At 34.3% G+C, this 16,926-nt stretch overlaps 1 protein-coding gene and 1 long non-coding RNA gene across 5 annotated transcripts in view; both read left to right on the forward strand.

Moving 5' to 3' along the window:
* Positions 1 to 16,926, forward strand: part of LOC134254833 (uncharacterized) — a 255,399-nt gene that overhangs the window by 3,906 nt on the left and 234,567 nt on the right. The window lies entirely within an intron of this gene.
* On the forward strand, positions 1,075 to 15,396 carry LOC134254800 (protein trunk-like). Of its 4 annotated transcripts, none has more exons than XM_062737321.1 (3): positions 1,075 to 1,155; positions 12,163 to 12,547; positions 13,944 to 15,396. In XM_062737321.1, the coding sequence occupies exons 2-3, from the start codon at positions 12,464 to 12,466 to the stop codon at positions 14,808 to 14,810; spliced, it is 951 nt and encodes a 316-aa protein (XP_062593305.1). In that variant the 5' UTR covers positions 1,075 to 1,155; positions 12,163 to 12,463; the 3' UTR covers positions 14,811 to 15,396. The 4 variants fall into 4 exon arrangements, with proteins under 4 accessions (XP_062593305.1, XP_062593302.1, XP_062593304.1 ...); XM_062737318.1 differs by lacking the exon at positions 1,075 to 1,155 and adding an exon at positions 10,404 to 10,765; XM_062737320.1 differs by lacking the exon at positions 1,075 to 1,155 and adding an exon at positions 10,404 to 10,765 and having other exon boundaries at positions 12,166 to 12,547.

Below are 16,926 nucleotides of genomic sequence, written 5' to 3' on the forward strand. Positions count from 1 at the left end.
GAATCTAAGGAGAATTTAACAAAGTTGAAAAGGAATGAACAAGATCAAAGTCCTTTATTGGTAATTGTATTAAATTCAAAATCTTAGCGTAATGATTAGCATGACTTGTAAAATGATTGAGAAATTAACATTCACCGACTGTGAAACCAGGATTTTTCATTGGATGCAAGAAGTGGGTATCTAATTAGAGAAAAGGGGTTCTAGAGTTATTTTTTTGTCTTTTTTAAAGTTTGCACAGGCTAACTTGTAATACAGATATGTACACATTTAAGGTCTAAGTAAACAGGCCCAGAGCAGGATAATAAAAGGAAACTAAATGTTAACTAACGCCCTATTTGTAGATAAGATTCAATTATAAATAAGCTTTTTCTGTCTTTACATCAAGTGTAATTCTGTCATTGAATGATCATCAAATATTTCAAGAAAGCTATTAGATGTGGAATTTGTATAGTGTTACAAAATATTTTCAGGAGCCACTGTACATAGAGTGTTCTCGACAATTACGATATATCGTACCTCAAGACATCTAGCTACTTATAAAAAGGGAGTTGAACGTTGTTTATATTTAGATTTCACACTGTAATTGATCCATATTATCAATATGCAAACACGATTACTTTGATGAAAAGAATTTTGTAAACGGATTTATCAACTTCGCACCGATACAGTCCTAGAGCTGCTTAAATCAACATAAGCAAAATAGCAAAGTCCTACAGGACCTTATGTTTTAGGTTATCTTCAACAAAACCAGTGCAAATTCGGAATTTGACCGAAAAAAGCAAAAGTTACGTTCTAGCCAACATTATGTTAGTTTGAATGTAGTTTTTCAAAGTATTGAAAATAATGGTCGTATATATTTCCAGTTTCTCAATTTCTTCTGATACTGAAAATAATGGTCGTATATTTCGAATTTTCGATTCCTCAATTTCTACAGATTAGAGATGTCTTTTAAACTAGTCCAATATAGGTCATAGGCACTCGTCAGTCACTTGTCTTTTTGTGCAATGTTGGATCAACGTGATTCGGCGGATGTGAAAGGCTGAAATATTTCTATTCAGAATGTTTACCTGAGATTAAAAAATGATATGTCCTTCGTCGTGATATAGGGGAAATTTATATTTAAAAATTACATGAAGCAATATACAGATACAACAGGTAAGGAAAGTGAATTTCATTTAGAAAATTTAAAACTAGAGTAAGAAGTTGAAATTTTGATTTACATCAATAACTTTGCTTTAAAGGTAAATGTGGGGTTTCTAATTAATCAGAAAAAGGCAGAAATTGGCAAAAGGATTGCTAGACTATACACACCTTAGTTATTAGAACAGATATAGATTCTTTATGAATCCTAGGAACTCATATACGCTGGCATTCAATTATTCGTTCTTTATTCGAATGGATGGTACATTTTTGCATTTTTATTAATCCAGGATTATCTCTTTCATTGTTCTATTTCAGGCAAATAGTAAACAAGATTGAAATATAGTGAAAAGAAAATGAGACTCAGAGAGGGAGAGAGAGAGAGGGATAGAGAGATCTGAGAAACAAATGGTTAATGCATGCAAATATTTCTTCAGATTTTATAATCAAATTACATTTCCAAACTAGTTGAACTACTTGAAGAGGTTATGCAAGTTATGTAGTGGTTTCAAGTTGCATTTTAATGTGTGCATACTTCTGCAGGTAGACGGGACAAGTGTTTCTATACGCTGTGTTTAAGCATTTGACATTATGTTATCTCTTCAAGTTAGAAAAAATGCTGCCTTACCGAGTTCAAAACTGTGTACATTGCATTAAATGCTATGTCGAATCTCCTAAAACTCATACATTGCTGCCTTTGATCTTTGATTTAGATATTAAACAAGGTATAATTTGCAAGTGTTAGTGCCAAATGCAATTTCTCCCAGGCACAAATCACATGGACAAAAGCCCCTTAATAGCTTCATTTTCGATCCTGCACAAGTGTCTCGTTTGCTGATTTTCTCCCCTTTCTTCAAATTAAAAAATAAATATATTTGAATTACTAAGTACCTAAAATAAAAAAAAGTAAACAACATTAGTATCTCATTAAAAATTATTAAATTTAAGTTGAAAATCTTGAGGGATGATTTTTTTTATGCTCATTCGGAATGTACTGTAAATTTATTTGCAACATTAGAGCTAAGGACAAGACAGCCAGATAGACAGAGCTGTAATATTTATGTCCTCTGAACTGAGATCTCGGTATGAAGTATCTGTGATCTACAGTTTTGTGATGGTTTACCTACTAGTCGTTTTGCTAATACTTTCTCAATTCAAATTGGCATTTTATTTATTCATCATAAACTTTACTGTCTATTTTATTTTATCAAAATCTGCGACGTGACTGATTTTGTTGTCGATTTTATTTGATAAAATGAAATATGTCAGAATTCAGAAAGGACACTATTTAGATATATTTTCATTCGAAATATTATGTATGGAGTAAAATTTATGAAGGTTAGTCCCTCCTTAATAAGCCTCTTCTCTCAAAACTTGTACACAAAGTAAAATATTATTTTAATTCCCATGTTTGTTTTTTCTTTTCCTATGAATTATGTGAATATATGTTGATTAATGAAGCAATACTTGACTGAAAGACAATAATGTCTTAAATAAGACGTTTCTTTTATGACAGGTTCAATATTGATTGACAGATTAACATTTATAAATTTTAGACTGATATGCTTATTATAGAAATATATTGGACTATTTCTCCTCCAATAACAAATATTCTGAACTCGGAATATCAAAGGATCCAGTTGGTATTTCTTCAAACCAATATGAGCACCTTCTGCGAGGTATTTCCGTATAATCTCTTGCTGTTCTTTGCCAGGCCCCTGATTTATGATAGATGATGATCAACTAGAGAAACGTTTTGTGCAATGTCGTGCTGCATTAATAGTATGTCGGTGCCCTTAACACTTGACACTGCACCGCGAGGCCAGATATCACAACTATGTCAAGTTTCAGATTTAGTGCCAACAGCGCGCCCATGTCAGCAGTAAAGGCAGCAAGCAGGGAGGAGGCTTGGCGCTGTAAGAACTACATGTATTGCCTGGTTTGTACAACTTTGGGTAAACGTTTCAGTGTACGAGGACCTCTAGAAAAGAAAAAAAAAATGTTCTGTCAGCTCTCAAGCGACAGTCTGTGAAGTAAATAGTCCTTTAAAGCGTGGAATGATCGTTATGATAACGAGTAGGGCCTATACAGAGATACATGCTTTTGAAGCGGAATGCCCGGAATTTTGTACTTTTTTTAAGTGTCAAGATGATCCGAGTTATTATTGGTTTATATGCACGAAATCTAATATTCTATTTGGGATCCGATATGATTTCAATTTATTTCTGTCAAAATTGTATGGGCTGTTGACTGTGGCGCACTGTGAACTTGATGCCAAATGGGTGGACCCCTTTAGATATAAGTAAATAGTGTATACAATTTCAGAAGCTCTGTCGTTCCTCGACCATCAACCGCTTGTACTGAAGCGAGGGATTTGCTTTCGTTCCCTTATTTCTCTTGATCTGTTGATATTTCTCTAATCTTATTACTTCGTATCTTAGGAATTTTCAGTTCCTTACGAAACTATATAATTTAATACATTTTTGTAGTGTGAGTGGTACGGGGAAAACTCGCAAAATGTTTTTACAGAAAAAAAGGTAGTATGAAGGCCGACGACTTTATTCAGTATGTATTTATCTTTATGTAAAAAGAATGGCACGTATGTTTCAATCAATAATCACATCGTCCTTCGACGGGGCTCTTTGACATCACATAAAAAGCCAACAAAGTGACTGATGACACGGGTCGGCTTTTGGGTCCCTATCGAGACTTGATTATGCAATCCGCGAGATTCCTTGCCTGACATGCATTTCCCTTACCTGTTTAATTTCATATGCGTATTCTGTGCCAATAAGTATGAACACACATTTTTTTGATAAAAAGAAAAACATTTTTAATGTTAATTGCCAAAGACAACACAGATGTCATAAAGTTAAAAAGAAAATGATGACAGGAAAAAGGCGACGTTTTTTGATATTTGATGTGAATTGAATTTCACATTCCTAGACTCTTTAAGCGGAAGAGGATAGCAGGTTAAATCGGGGGTCTTCGTTTGATCCCCTAGAGCGAAATTTCACAGCAGGTGATTTTTTAGTGGATTACTTTCAGTTTTAGGTATTTTACGTCACTGTAAACAACCTCCATACAGCGTGCAAAAAAAAAAAAAATGAAACAAACACCTGTGAATCCTAGAAATCTATGCGGTTTTTCTGTTTTTTGTTTAAATTAAAATATAAAACTTCCGAAAACAGTAAAATTAAATTGTCAACATCGTATTAACCAAACGAACAGCTTACTATTTTGCTGAAAAGATTTAAAAATGAATAAAAGCACGAACCAGAAACACTTTATATGACTTTTTAATTTAATAATAACAACTGTATCAAAGATTATGGCTGTTAAAGTGAACAAAATTTAAAGGCGAATCAAATGCAAAATTTCCCGTAAAGGATACTGTGTTAGTTTATTTTTTTAGGAAGGTATTTATTTATGTAATCATGAACCCTTGTAATAAGATTTGCAGCGGTCAAGTTTAACCTGTGGTTGTCGCGTGTATTTTATTAGGTACATGCTAAATACCCCCTAGACATCCATCTTGTGACAATAATTGAACACTGTTTGTGTTGTCTGTTATTTGTTATACTGGTAACTTGTAATAATATTTTTGTGTCCTTCAGAGAATAATAATACTTCACAAGGTAGAGGATACACTATCCAGATACTCCTGAAATGTGAAGGCTGTCCTCGGGTTTCTAAACACGCTGTGGTCATTTCTATTCCTTAAAAAATTATACCTCCTTCCTTTTTTTTTATTAAGTGTAGGTGAAAGGATATATATCCGAGCATTTTCATTATTCGCACCTTTAGTTTAATTTTTTTATCACAATTCTGACATTGCACGAAGCATAAAATAGAAAACGTTATTTTTTGGCTAGTTACTTCCCATCTGTATTTTGTTGTCTGGTTTCACACTGTATATAACATAAGAAAAATAACTTTTAGGCTGGTAACGTCCTATAAGTGTTTTGTGATTAGTTTTGGCACTTTGTAGTAACTTGAAGACTTTATGGTAACCTCCTATCTGTAATTTCTTCTTAAGTTTGTCACTGTATATAGCTTAAAAAAGGGAACTTTTCGGCAAGTTACGTCCTATCTGCATTTTGTTACTAATATTAATTTGAACCACTTTTGCGCTGCTTACTCGTCTATGTAAAATTAAATGATTGATAAAATCAAAACGAGGCTTTACTCTAGATGATTTACGCTAATAAGTTGTTGAAGAAGACTGCGCTGAATTTTGATTGCTTTTATACTGGTACATTGTACGTGTACAATCTTTTACGATCAGGGGACTGTTTTGACAAGAAACAGTGCAGTGCTCTCTGAGCTGATCTAAACGAAAATGCATGAATGCAAATTTTATTACATATGAAAAAGATAAAAATTTTATTAAACATTAAACGTCTTTCCTCAAACTTCCGTTACTTAACCCAAGACCATGAAAACCGGAAATCAGGTCATTTCTTTCTCTGGGGAGGAATTCTTGGTAAGGGGTAGATGTACCTGCGCAGTGTCAGTTGTGACATCGCGGAATTCAGAGGTTACTTTACTTGAGATCTGACTAGGCACATGTATCCCGTTTAATTTTCTCCATCAAGCTGGTGATCTGTCCGCTAAGCCAAATACCTCTGTCGTATCAGTATAACGTTCGGTGTCGCGTATTTGAATATAAATATGACTTTCAAGGGCATGCTTGTAAAAAGTCGGTGGCCTCAACAGACATAAATCAAGATTTTCACTAATGACTATATAAATGTTTAATTAATTTATTCAAGATTTGAAACTCTACACAATGCCTGCCTTAAAATTAAAGTTATGAGAATCTCGTTAACATTGCACATGACAATCATGTGTGTCTTCGAAGACCGAATTAAACTTTAAAACCACAAACCAGAGCTACACTTTGTGAATCAATTGACCATTTAATTCTCTTAATTACTTATATTTTAATAAACACCTGTAAAGCATCATGAATCTAGAAAGATTTGGGATGGTGGAGGGCTCCCCTACATTCATCATTTAGGGACAGGCACAAATAAACATACCCCCTAGCATCATCCCTTGTTACGCAATAGTACCACTGTTCCCTGTTACCTATGCTCCATTTACAGGTGTGCTTACTTTCCCCTCATTTGTTTGTCTGCTGGAACTCTTCAATGTAGTTTGAATTATTTCTTTATGTTTTCGAAGGTATGTGCAAAGGAGGCCGTCCCAAACATCTGGGGGCACGTTTCGATTCAAGTAGCTCTAATATTATGTAGATATACGAATTTAAAAAGAAAAAAATTATTGCATCGTATAAAAATAACAGGAACCAGAACAACAAACAAAACACGAAAAAATGCCTTTATATTACCTTCACTCGAAAACCCTAAAGTTTAATTAAATAAGTGTATGGAAACTTCTGAAGTGCATTTTTTCGTGTTTACAACCAAAGGTGTTGGAAGGAAATCTTGACTATGTTATAGGAAAATTGATAAAAATTTCCTCATGAATTAGGTCATAAAAGATGTACCAGCGGCTTATCAATGAAAGCGTTACACAGGGTCATGGGAAATATTTCTAAATTGGACACACGAGTTAAAAATATTAGACCTGCACGACAAGAACATTTGTAGTACAGAATTTGCAGGTTTGCATGCTCTTACGTAACTTTATATAACTTCTCCCGACAGCGAAAGATTTAAATTGCGTGATAAAACGCTACTTTATGAATGATAAACTGACAACATTTCAACACAAATTAAGCTAATGAATTCTAACTAAAATTATATTTTGTGGTTTGGAAAATACAGATGTTGGTTGATAATTAAACAGAAAGAATTAAGAGATTTGTCAAAGAGTCAAATGATGAAAGTGTTTAGAAGCAATTTGACGTCAGTTTGGGCATAGGTCGCCTCGAACTTCAATGAGCGTATTTAGGTTAATTTTTAAGAGCGTGATCAGATAAATTTTGTTTGCAGTTTGTTCTCCTTGAGCCAATATATGTCAAAATTGATAGTTTACGGCTTTATTTGGTATGGTAAGATGTTCTTGCACTTGTAAAGTGACAAACATTGTAAAAGCCCGGTTTCCTTGCGCGGTTTTTGTGAGTAGTGCGTTAGGTTCGTGAAGGTCGTTGATGGTATGTTGTGTGTTTTCAGGAGTACTTCTGTCAAAGGAATTGTTTTTTATTTGGCTTTGAAGTAAGAGTGTTAGGACCAAAATTGGCTTGGATTGAGAGAGTTTAGTGATTTGTTGTGTCTGGATTTTCCAGCCGTCTTTTACTGGATGACAGGTAGCTTATTCTACTCATTAAAAACTTAACACGGAACCGAACTCTCCATGGATCAAGCTAGTCTGAACTCTTAGCGCACTCAGAAGTTTCTAAGGAAATTATCTATGTTTCTGAAAACTTTTTACATTTTAATCAACTATTTCATATGTTAAGGAAATATATATGTGTGTGTAGGGGAGGGGGGGGGGTAATCGACATGAATTGACCTCTCGGATGGAGACCTTCTCTAGAATATGATGTCAAAGTGCTCAGTCGTGGTTTGTCCTTAAAATATGTATGAAGTCATTCCTTTGATTTCCAGTACATATATTGGAATTTAAATGTCAAACAAGTTGTATTTTATAAATTCTGAACATGATAGGCGTATTTCATTTTCCTTAAATATTTAATTGTAGGCAAACACTTGACTGAGTGTTTAAGTTTTTTAAGTTTTCAACAAAAGACGGGAATATAAGAAAAATAGAATGCATTTGTAAAGCACTCAAGAAGGACTCAATAAAAAAGCGTTTATTAGTATAAATTTCTATAATTATACGGTGCTTGAGTATTGTACATAAGTAGGTGTATATCTGAAGACAGTGATCTGAAGTAAAACACGCGCTTCTTGAACACCTGTCCAAAATAATTGCCAAGTCTCCTATATAGAATGACACTGATTTCTGAAAATTAAGGGAAAAAAGCAATTTAATGTTAATTTGTTATTATCATAGAAGTTTTTATATACTGTTCATATGCACAATGTTTTTTTAACAAAAACATAAGGAAACTTGCTGTCATATGACCAAGAAAAGTTGCATATTTAAATCATTGAGAATTCCATTCGTTTTAGCAGATACATGCAAAAATGTTTTGTTTCTATGATCAAGATAAATGTTGTTTTGACTTTGTAAACATACACGTGGGGTCAAATGGACAAAGCCAAGGGGGGTATAAAATAGGAAGTAAGGGCAAACATTTAACAAAGCAAGAAAACCATGAGGGGTCTATAGGATACAATATACGTTATCTGTTGCGTGGTGATGTATCGGTTTTTTGTTTTAACGTTTTATAGATGTTTTGCAAACGGTATAACAATTAGTCTCATTTGTATTCAGATTAACTAGTTAACACGTTTGAGGAATGGGGAAACACTCTTAGCAATTTATCAAACTCGAAACAAGTTTTATTAGCACTTCCACTTTGAGAGAGAGAGAGATGCATTTTCTCGGCAAAGTTCAGAAATATCTTAAAATGTCAATAAAACAAGTTTTTTTCATGAATTTACCGTCAGTCGTGACGATGCCTTCCTAACTGTTAACACTGAAATGATAAGAATGCTATTTCCTTCAATTAGAATTCATAAATTCATAGAGCCACCCGTCTAGTTGCCCACTCTGTGCAAGTTTGTGTTATGAGACAGATAGGGGGAAACTTTTGACTAAGATCATTATTTAAAAAGAAATTGACAGGGGACTTTGACTGTGACCTGTTAGTGGTTTTAACATCACGATCATCTAATGTATTTTAAAAGACGGATAAACATTGTAATAAAATTTGTCCCAACAATAAACCAAACCATTTACATAATCACTAAGAATGCAAAGCATATGTAATACTATGTTAAAGTTTCAAACTTATCTATTAATATTCATAATGTCTTTAAGTACATTTATAAACTTCCCAAAAAGCTTTGTCAACATTTACTGACAAATGATTAATGAAGTTATTCTTTCCCTTAGTTTACTAAACTAGAGGGCCCCTCCGTTTTCAGCTTTGATAAGAGTTGAAAACCTTGACTCTGTCTCACAATAACGTGCATTTTAATGGGATTAGCACAGGCTTACAACGATCGGGATTAAAGAGTAAAAAGTTAACCTTCGGAGGCGATATTTAGAGTAAATGATTTCCATTCTAACATGTTTTATTTTTCGCATTAAGTTCACCAGACACTGGAATTGGTCTTTTTGGTGAATCCATCGTCTGGGCTCGGATTATTTTTTGTAAAAAGACAACAATACCCTCAATCCGTAAGGAAAATTAACACAAAAAACAATTGACAGATGACATAAGTGGGCGGGCTAATTCCACCAGCCTGTTAATTGGATTACAACGCTACGGAAATGGAAGAATGGTCCCAGCGTCTTAGTTTACGCGAAATAAACGCCCAAATAAGCACATATTTCATGCTTGTTAGAGTAGATATCTTGGATGCGCGTAGCTGACATTTTTTTAAAGTCGTAAATAACAGGTTGTCGGCTTTTAGGTCAATATTGATGGTTTGTTGGGGTCTGTCTAGTTTTCTCCATTTCTGTATAACCCATTTTGGACCTACGGACAGTAGTAACTGTGTATCTCATTTTTTAAGTGTCCCTTTGTCAGAAAAAAACCACATGACTTTCCACGCTTGTGAGGTAAAACGCAAGGAAATATTTCCTTCAAATTTCTTCATTCCTTTCTGCTTGCGAAAAAATTCCTTTGTGTGAAAGTTAAATTGTGAATAATTCCCCATATGATTTTTAAAGAGGGTTAAACTTATTGGTGATAAGACCATCTACTCAAAATATGTCTAGGGTTTTAAAGTTCAATATCTGATCTGCTATAATGATTCTAAATGGGCTGATTATTGTGAGCTTGTATATTACCAAACATTTACTTCATATCAGAAACTAACATATAATCATCTCTATGTATATGTTTTAATCTTTTAAATCTTTATACTGTGAATTTTAAATTTTGAAAACATACAGGATTATGCTTGATAAAGCATCTGTTGTAGATATTATGTTGAAATAGAAACTGGTCCTATGGAAATATTCAACACAAATATTGACGCATATCACCGTGTTTTTTTTTTCTTTATAAATGAATCAAAATGTTACTACACATAAAAGAGATTAAAAATTTAAAACATAAGTATTTTAAAGGTGAATTAATTTTCTTTAACCCGGAAGGTTCAGTTTCTTTTTGTGAATTCCTTTGGTTGTAGTCAAAAGTGAATTAAAAAATATCATGTATCGATAGTTAAAAAAGGAATAAGTTGCGGTTTTCATGGCTTTCGTATAATCCCCATATATATTTATCAGGGTTGGTATTAAAGTGGTCTTCGCTTTACGGTCCTATACACAGGTATGAATAGCCCAGGTGAGGCGCGGATGTGTGAATAAGTTGAGTTTCGTTAGATGCTAGCAGAAGGGTTTAAAGCATTCGCTGTGACAGTCGACTTGTAACTTCACTCCTCGTTGATGTATAATAATCAAGCATTTCTTCCAAACAAAGTGAATGATTAATTTCTCTAGTCTTGGGATTTTTATAAATTAACTTTTTAGAACAAACGGAATTTAATATAGAGTGGATTATATCTGTTTGAAGGTAAGTTACGTCGACTCGCTCTCCTCATGATAACAAAATCTTAATACTTTTCTGAGTGTAAGATAAATCGGGCATCTTGATACCAATATTACCCAAACAATTTGATTTTGTGTTTACATTTCTATAGACAGGATTAAAATGCTACCCCAAGAAACTATTTAGATCGATTTTCTTCCATTTAAGGTTCATTTTGATTACAATTCAATCGCATGCATGCAGATGTCGAACCTGATCACCGGTAGAAGCACCGCTGATATCTATGTCTCAGTGACACAGACTTACGCAATTGACAAGATGACAAAATATTTTTGCAAATATTAAAAAGAAATGTCAACCAGTGTTTGTATGTTTAATCTACCCTCGAGTTTAATTTATACTTGCACATAAATCTACGAGGTCAGGTAATCTTTTCACAAAATGTGAATATTTGAAATAGTTCACACACAGTTACCGCCTATAAGGCAAGCTTAGCATTTTCGGGTTTCAAACGATAGTGAAGAACGTTGTTTGCACTTTATATGAGCTCCCTGTAATTTTAACACAATTAAAATGTAGCCCAAATTATTCCACATTAGGTTGCGATCGGAAGACGAACATAAAGATATTATAAATACTTTCAAATTAGCTAGCTCTGTAATGATGGGAAACTCGTGATCGAAAACTTTTATTTAGATTTCGATAAAATGTCGCTGTTTTTGGACGCCTTTTGAAATAGCGTACTGTAGTCTGTATTGTACTTTTTCTTGTTTGTAGTACATCATCGCATACCCTTCCATAAATAGAAATTTTGTGCTAATAAAGGCACTTAAACAAATACTTTTTGGAGGGGTTGAAACCAAACTCGCATCTCTAGGCGTTTGAAATCGGTACACGAAAAGGGTTTGTATTTTGTAAATAAAATATTTTAGACCTTTGTCATGTTTGGAAATCGTGGGTTTACGCTATGCTTGCGTAAATGTTCTAAAATAGAAAGTTGTGCATGTTTGGCATTACATATTTTGACTTCACAGAAGAGTCGATTGCTCGAAGTTAAGATATTGAAAGAGTTGTCTGTTTTTGTAATGCATCGCTTACTTTTATTAACATTGCATTAAGTGGGAAACTATTTGATAAATGAACACACAATCACACAACGTGTGGATGTATTATAATTCTGGTTACGCATGATAGTCAGGCGGAATAATTTTCGCTCAAATTTTTAAAGATATTTTTTAAGAATTACACGGGCTCCTTCGTTTCCATTGTGTTTATGTTCAGTTGTATCATCCAAATGCCTTAGAATTTGGGCGGAGTATCGGTAAGGCGGTACATCGATTTAAAGTATTAAAGAGATCATTATGAAATGTTTAGGAATATTATTGACTGTTGATCTATGTGATGTTCACTTCTCCTTGTAGCAGACCAGAAGCAGTGCCCATACAGACCAGCGTGGGTGTTTGGTATAATATGGTCCCCCAGTGATCATTGCTAACGCGGGTCCAGACACTTCTCAGAAAAGGCCCTGCGCTCGCATTCATTTGGATGATGAGGACGTTATTTTCACTCTATATATAAAGTTTATTGGAAGTTAATTTCATTGTTGATTGCCTGCCTTGAGGATTATAACTTGTTCTTGTGAATATAACCAGTATCTGTGATGGCCAGATTAAGGCGTGGTGCCCCGCGTCCAAGGCCACTCCATTGTGCCGTGTTGCTGAGATGATTTCATTAACAACAGAGAGAAAAACTACTTATTACTGTTCCAATGACCGTGAAATGGTTGCTTCTCCGACTGTGCTAAAGGTATTCCTTTTTTGCTCAATGTCATCCATTACATTTTCTTTATTATTTTTCTAACGCTTGATTATATAATACTATTCCCCTTGCAGACACCTTGAGAATTTTGTCTAGGTTCTATTCAGTATCGAAAGATTTCGAACCTGTAAATCTCTAAAATTTAGTTAGGTTGCAGTATAATGTGAATTTTTCTTTTCCGTATGAAATTTAAAAGCTTCAAAAAACTTGGATCATTAAATACCTTTTAAAGACAGTTTGACAAATCATGAAAATACCCGACTTTATAACACGTGTAAGAGTTGGCAGGTACATCAGACGGTGCTTAGAACCACATGGCATTTATAATTTTCTTGTCACCCAGTTTATGAGACCCTCCCCAGAAGCCCCTCTTTATAAATGACAGCCCCTCCTAATTGTCTCATGCATGTAGTGCAGAAAAATATATAAGGACTTATCAAACTTTTTTTAAAAACCTTATCAAAGAACCATGCTATTTCTTTTAGAATTAATTTGACCATAAATTGGCCGGTGTAATTGAACACGGATTATAAACAAATACACGTCAAATACTTGCCAACATCTGCAAGTTTTTGCCATTCTTTTGAAGGCTTTGGTGACTTTGGGAATACAGCCCCATCTGTTGAATTTTGAAATTCATTTTACATCATTATTTTATTATTTATTTTCCCCTTTATTTTATAGTCTTTTAAAATTATTTTTTGAGATTATTTAATTGTTACATTCAGTTTTCTTATTTTAAAAGACTTTTTTTATTTCAATATACTTCAATTAACAATTTTTGAGGGTAAAAAATTCCGTTTTTCATATCTGGTCTGGGGATTGTGGATTGTTTTACGTAAAGTGATAGTGAAAACCCGGCCCGGGCCGATGGTCACACTCGTTGCCTGGTTAACGACGGGTAGAAAAACAACATTCTTTGAACCATTGTGCTGCTCTGCTTGTTTGTTAGGTTTTTAGATGAAAAAATGTAAATTTGAAAAAGAGCCGAATCATCGCTGTCGCTGGGTATTATAGCAATTTTTCAAATATTTTACAGTAGAATACTTTTGTAAAGAATATTTAATGCTTTTGGCAACTTGCAATAAATAAAGACAGTGTACTTTGTATGGTTTATTTTCTTATTTAACAATGCATAAGTAGATGAAGTGATTTGGAGAGGACTTAAATGCAGGACAAGTAGTTTACCTGTGGGCCCGACATTCTTCTCTCGGCATGAGGAATTTCATGCTGATGTGGAAGATGAATTGTCAGATAATACTCGGTCTCCCAGCTGGGGGGATACCTGGTTACCCTTCACTTTCAACCCAGCTTATTAATCATGTGATATAATGAAAAATAAATATGGCTTTTTTTTCTAATGTATTTTTAAATTATTTTTCAGGTACAAAGCAAGTATAACACTTTTCACCTTCTTTTGTGTGTCCTAACGATGATATCGTGTGCCAACGCTTTTCCTAGTCCAATCGTCAATCAACAGAACAGGACAATTGTCATGTTTCGCAATCAGATCTGCAAACCTGTAGATCCGCAGCATTTGACTCAGAGAATGGGAGACTTCTTTGACACTTCTAAAATGGCCTTAGACGAGGCCACCGTGAAAAGAAGTATAGATGACGATCTATTACAAAGTGACGACCCGAGTGTAAGCGATGATGGATTTAACTCAGACGACGATTCTGACGATGAGGAAGAATCTAGTACTAAAAAACAAGCAAGTAGTGATAAAAATAGTTACATTCATAAATACACAGAGGATCCCAATCATCCGAACTATCCTCAGTCGATGCAGTTTATGCGGCGGAAAAGGGATACGAACAATTTCCAAAGTGTTGATGAATTCAAAACACATTATCAGTTATTAATGGAATCAAAAGCCAAGAGAAAACAATTTAAACGATTCATTAGGAAATCAAAAAAATTAAAACAGAAAAAGAAATTACCGTGGACTTGCAAAGCAAAGAAGGTGTGGTTGAAAATGGAGGATGGATATTTTCCAGGATATATACGGTCGACGCAGTGTAAGTCTAAAAAGTGTTTTTTCAATTACTATGAGTGTATTCCAAAGAAATATACTGTAACGATTCTTAAACGAGATCCGAACAATTGCAATCCTGTTCCAAGTTATGGACTTAACACAACTTATGAGGAACGATGGTTCTTCGATAAGTACCACGTGACCGTGTTCTGTGAATGTGGCATTGGTTCCGGTCGGCGGAGGGGCAAAGGCGGCAGAAAGTCACGGTCGTGAAAGCTAGCTTTAATGTGCATTCCACGTGCCAACATTCCGAAGGACCATCGTACCCGACTGTGATATTTTAATACACTCGGTTCCCGAAAGAAATCCAAATTTTAAAATATTTGACATTAACACTTAATTATTGTGCAATTTTTCTTATTGGATATAGTGTATGTGAATGTTGTATGTTTCGTATTTATTATTCAGTATCGTGAGATCCTGCCAGATATGGACAGTCCACACACAATTTCACACACTTCGAAATCCAGAAACGTGAAATACACGTGATTCAAAACCATGTCAAATGTGTTCATATACGATGTGGCCAGTGTGACGCAAAAAGGCGCATTTTTAAACCTTTTTAAGAAAAATTAAACTATTTGTGTTGGTTAATGTTGTTTTTAATTAAAGACAACAAAATCAAAGATATGAGGATATGTTCGAATGAACAATGAACTTTGCATTGAGCCATGTATAAAGTTAAAGAAAGTGACATCAACACTTGCAGTGCAGGGAATAATGTATATTAATATAATTGTTAAATCTATTTAAATTATTTGTTGTATTTATGAAATAATACAAAATAACAAAACCTAAACCTCCGTTTGTTTTGATGAGAAAATCCTGTATGAGAGATATTTTGACAACATTTATAATTCAGATGGTGTCTTTTACACAGTGAGGCAAATCAGGTCCGACTCCGATTAACACTCAGATGCCTGCTGATAATGTACATACTTCTTAGGACACTGTCCTATGTTAATTCTGGTGACAAAGATTCATATCTTATTGCCAAACAATCAGATGCCTGTATGACTTTCAGCCTGGCTTACTTTGTGAACTCGTGGGTTTCTATGGAATGTGCTCCCTACCACCCAAGGTCATTTTACACGGCCTTATTAATGATGATAAATATGACAGAAAGCATTCGCGTGTCCGAGCTCACTGCCACAGTGGTAAGAACGACCATTAAAGTGTCAGCAGCTTTTGGTATCACCCGCGATACATTCAAAGAGAGAGAACTCCATTTATTAAAAATCCCGGCTTAAAACCGAATTTTGATTTTTTTTATTCAGGTAGTACTGTAGATTCCTTTCAAATGCAATATATCTTAAGCTCAAACTTTTGTTTTTGACATAGGGTTACACAACATGCATGTCCACACACGAACACAAATCTCGGTCATAAATCACGTCTGGCATCCCGTGGATATGCATAGCTGAATAAGGTATTCTAAAATTGTTACAGTGTCAACCCAGGCTGCCATCTTCAAAGTGTGTATTTTATTAGAAAGTAATCTGCTTCGTGATGAAAGACAGATCATTACCTCGCGATCATATAGACTGTGGTAGGTTTGAAATGAGGATTTAATTGAACTGAAATGTCAAGCAGAGATTCCAAAAACTGCACACCACATTAAACTTCTGTAGAAACTATAAAAACTATTCAACTTGGCGAGGACCCGCCCAGCTAAGATGTACTTTAAAATGGAAATAGTTTCTCCTACTCTTTAGAAACTTTTACCTACATGTGCTTAATTAAATGGTTATCTGTGTCATCTGCAGAGATAAGCGCATTCATCTCTTTACGCTCGTTATGTTACCTACATAACGGCCACTAAAATTTTAATTATTCCTACAGAAAACGCATCCACAATAACATCTCATTTACAAAAATGAAGTAAAAGACCTTTTTTTATTCAAAATTGAAATTTTAAATGTAGATTATCAATGTCCACACGAGTGACCTAATATTTGATAAACGACCCTCTGACAGTATACAGCAAATCTTGTTGAACTCTTCAATTATTCTGATTGATTCGCACTGTGAATTTAATTATTTCAAAGTGTTTATTAATTTTCAACCTGTTTGTTCTATGTTCTGTTTTGCCAAAAAGTCGTTAACCCCTTCATAAATCACAAAACCCGAGTAAAGCTGAGATTGTCAGAATATCAATAAAAACCAGATATGAAAAATGTCTGCATATCATTACTCTTTGATATTAATTACCTAGATCTGCTGAAATAAATTTCACTGTCATTTTGTAATATATCTCGCATTCCCAGTGTCTCGAGAAAATGACAGCGGTTTTTTGAGCAATGTTTCTAGCTGTGTGATTTTCGCGCCT

This window comes from Saccostrea cucullata, unplaced genomic scaffold (genome assembly GCF_032062105.1).
Source record: "Saccostrea cucullata isolate Sc308-1 unplaced genomic scaffold, CSIRO_AGI_Scuc_v1 ctg75, whole genome shotgun sequence".
Classification (NCBI taxonomy): domain Eukaryota; kingdom Metazoa; phylum Mollusca; class Bivalvia; order Ostreida; family Ostreidae; genus Saccostrea; species Saccostrea cuccullata.

Coding starts and splice junctions, on each gene's coding strand:
- LOC134254800 (XM_062737321.1), top strand. CDS start 12,464: ATGATTTCATTAACAACAGAGAGAAAAACTACTTATTACTGTTCCAAT. Junction 12,548..13,943: donor CTTCTCCGACTGTGCTAAAG/GTATTCCTTTTT, acceptor ATTATTTTTCAG/GTACAAAGCAAGTATAACAC.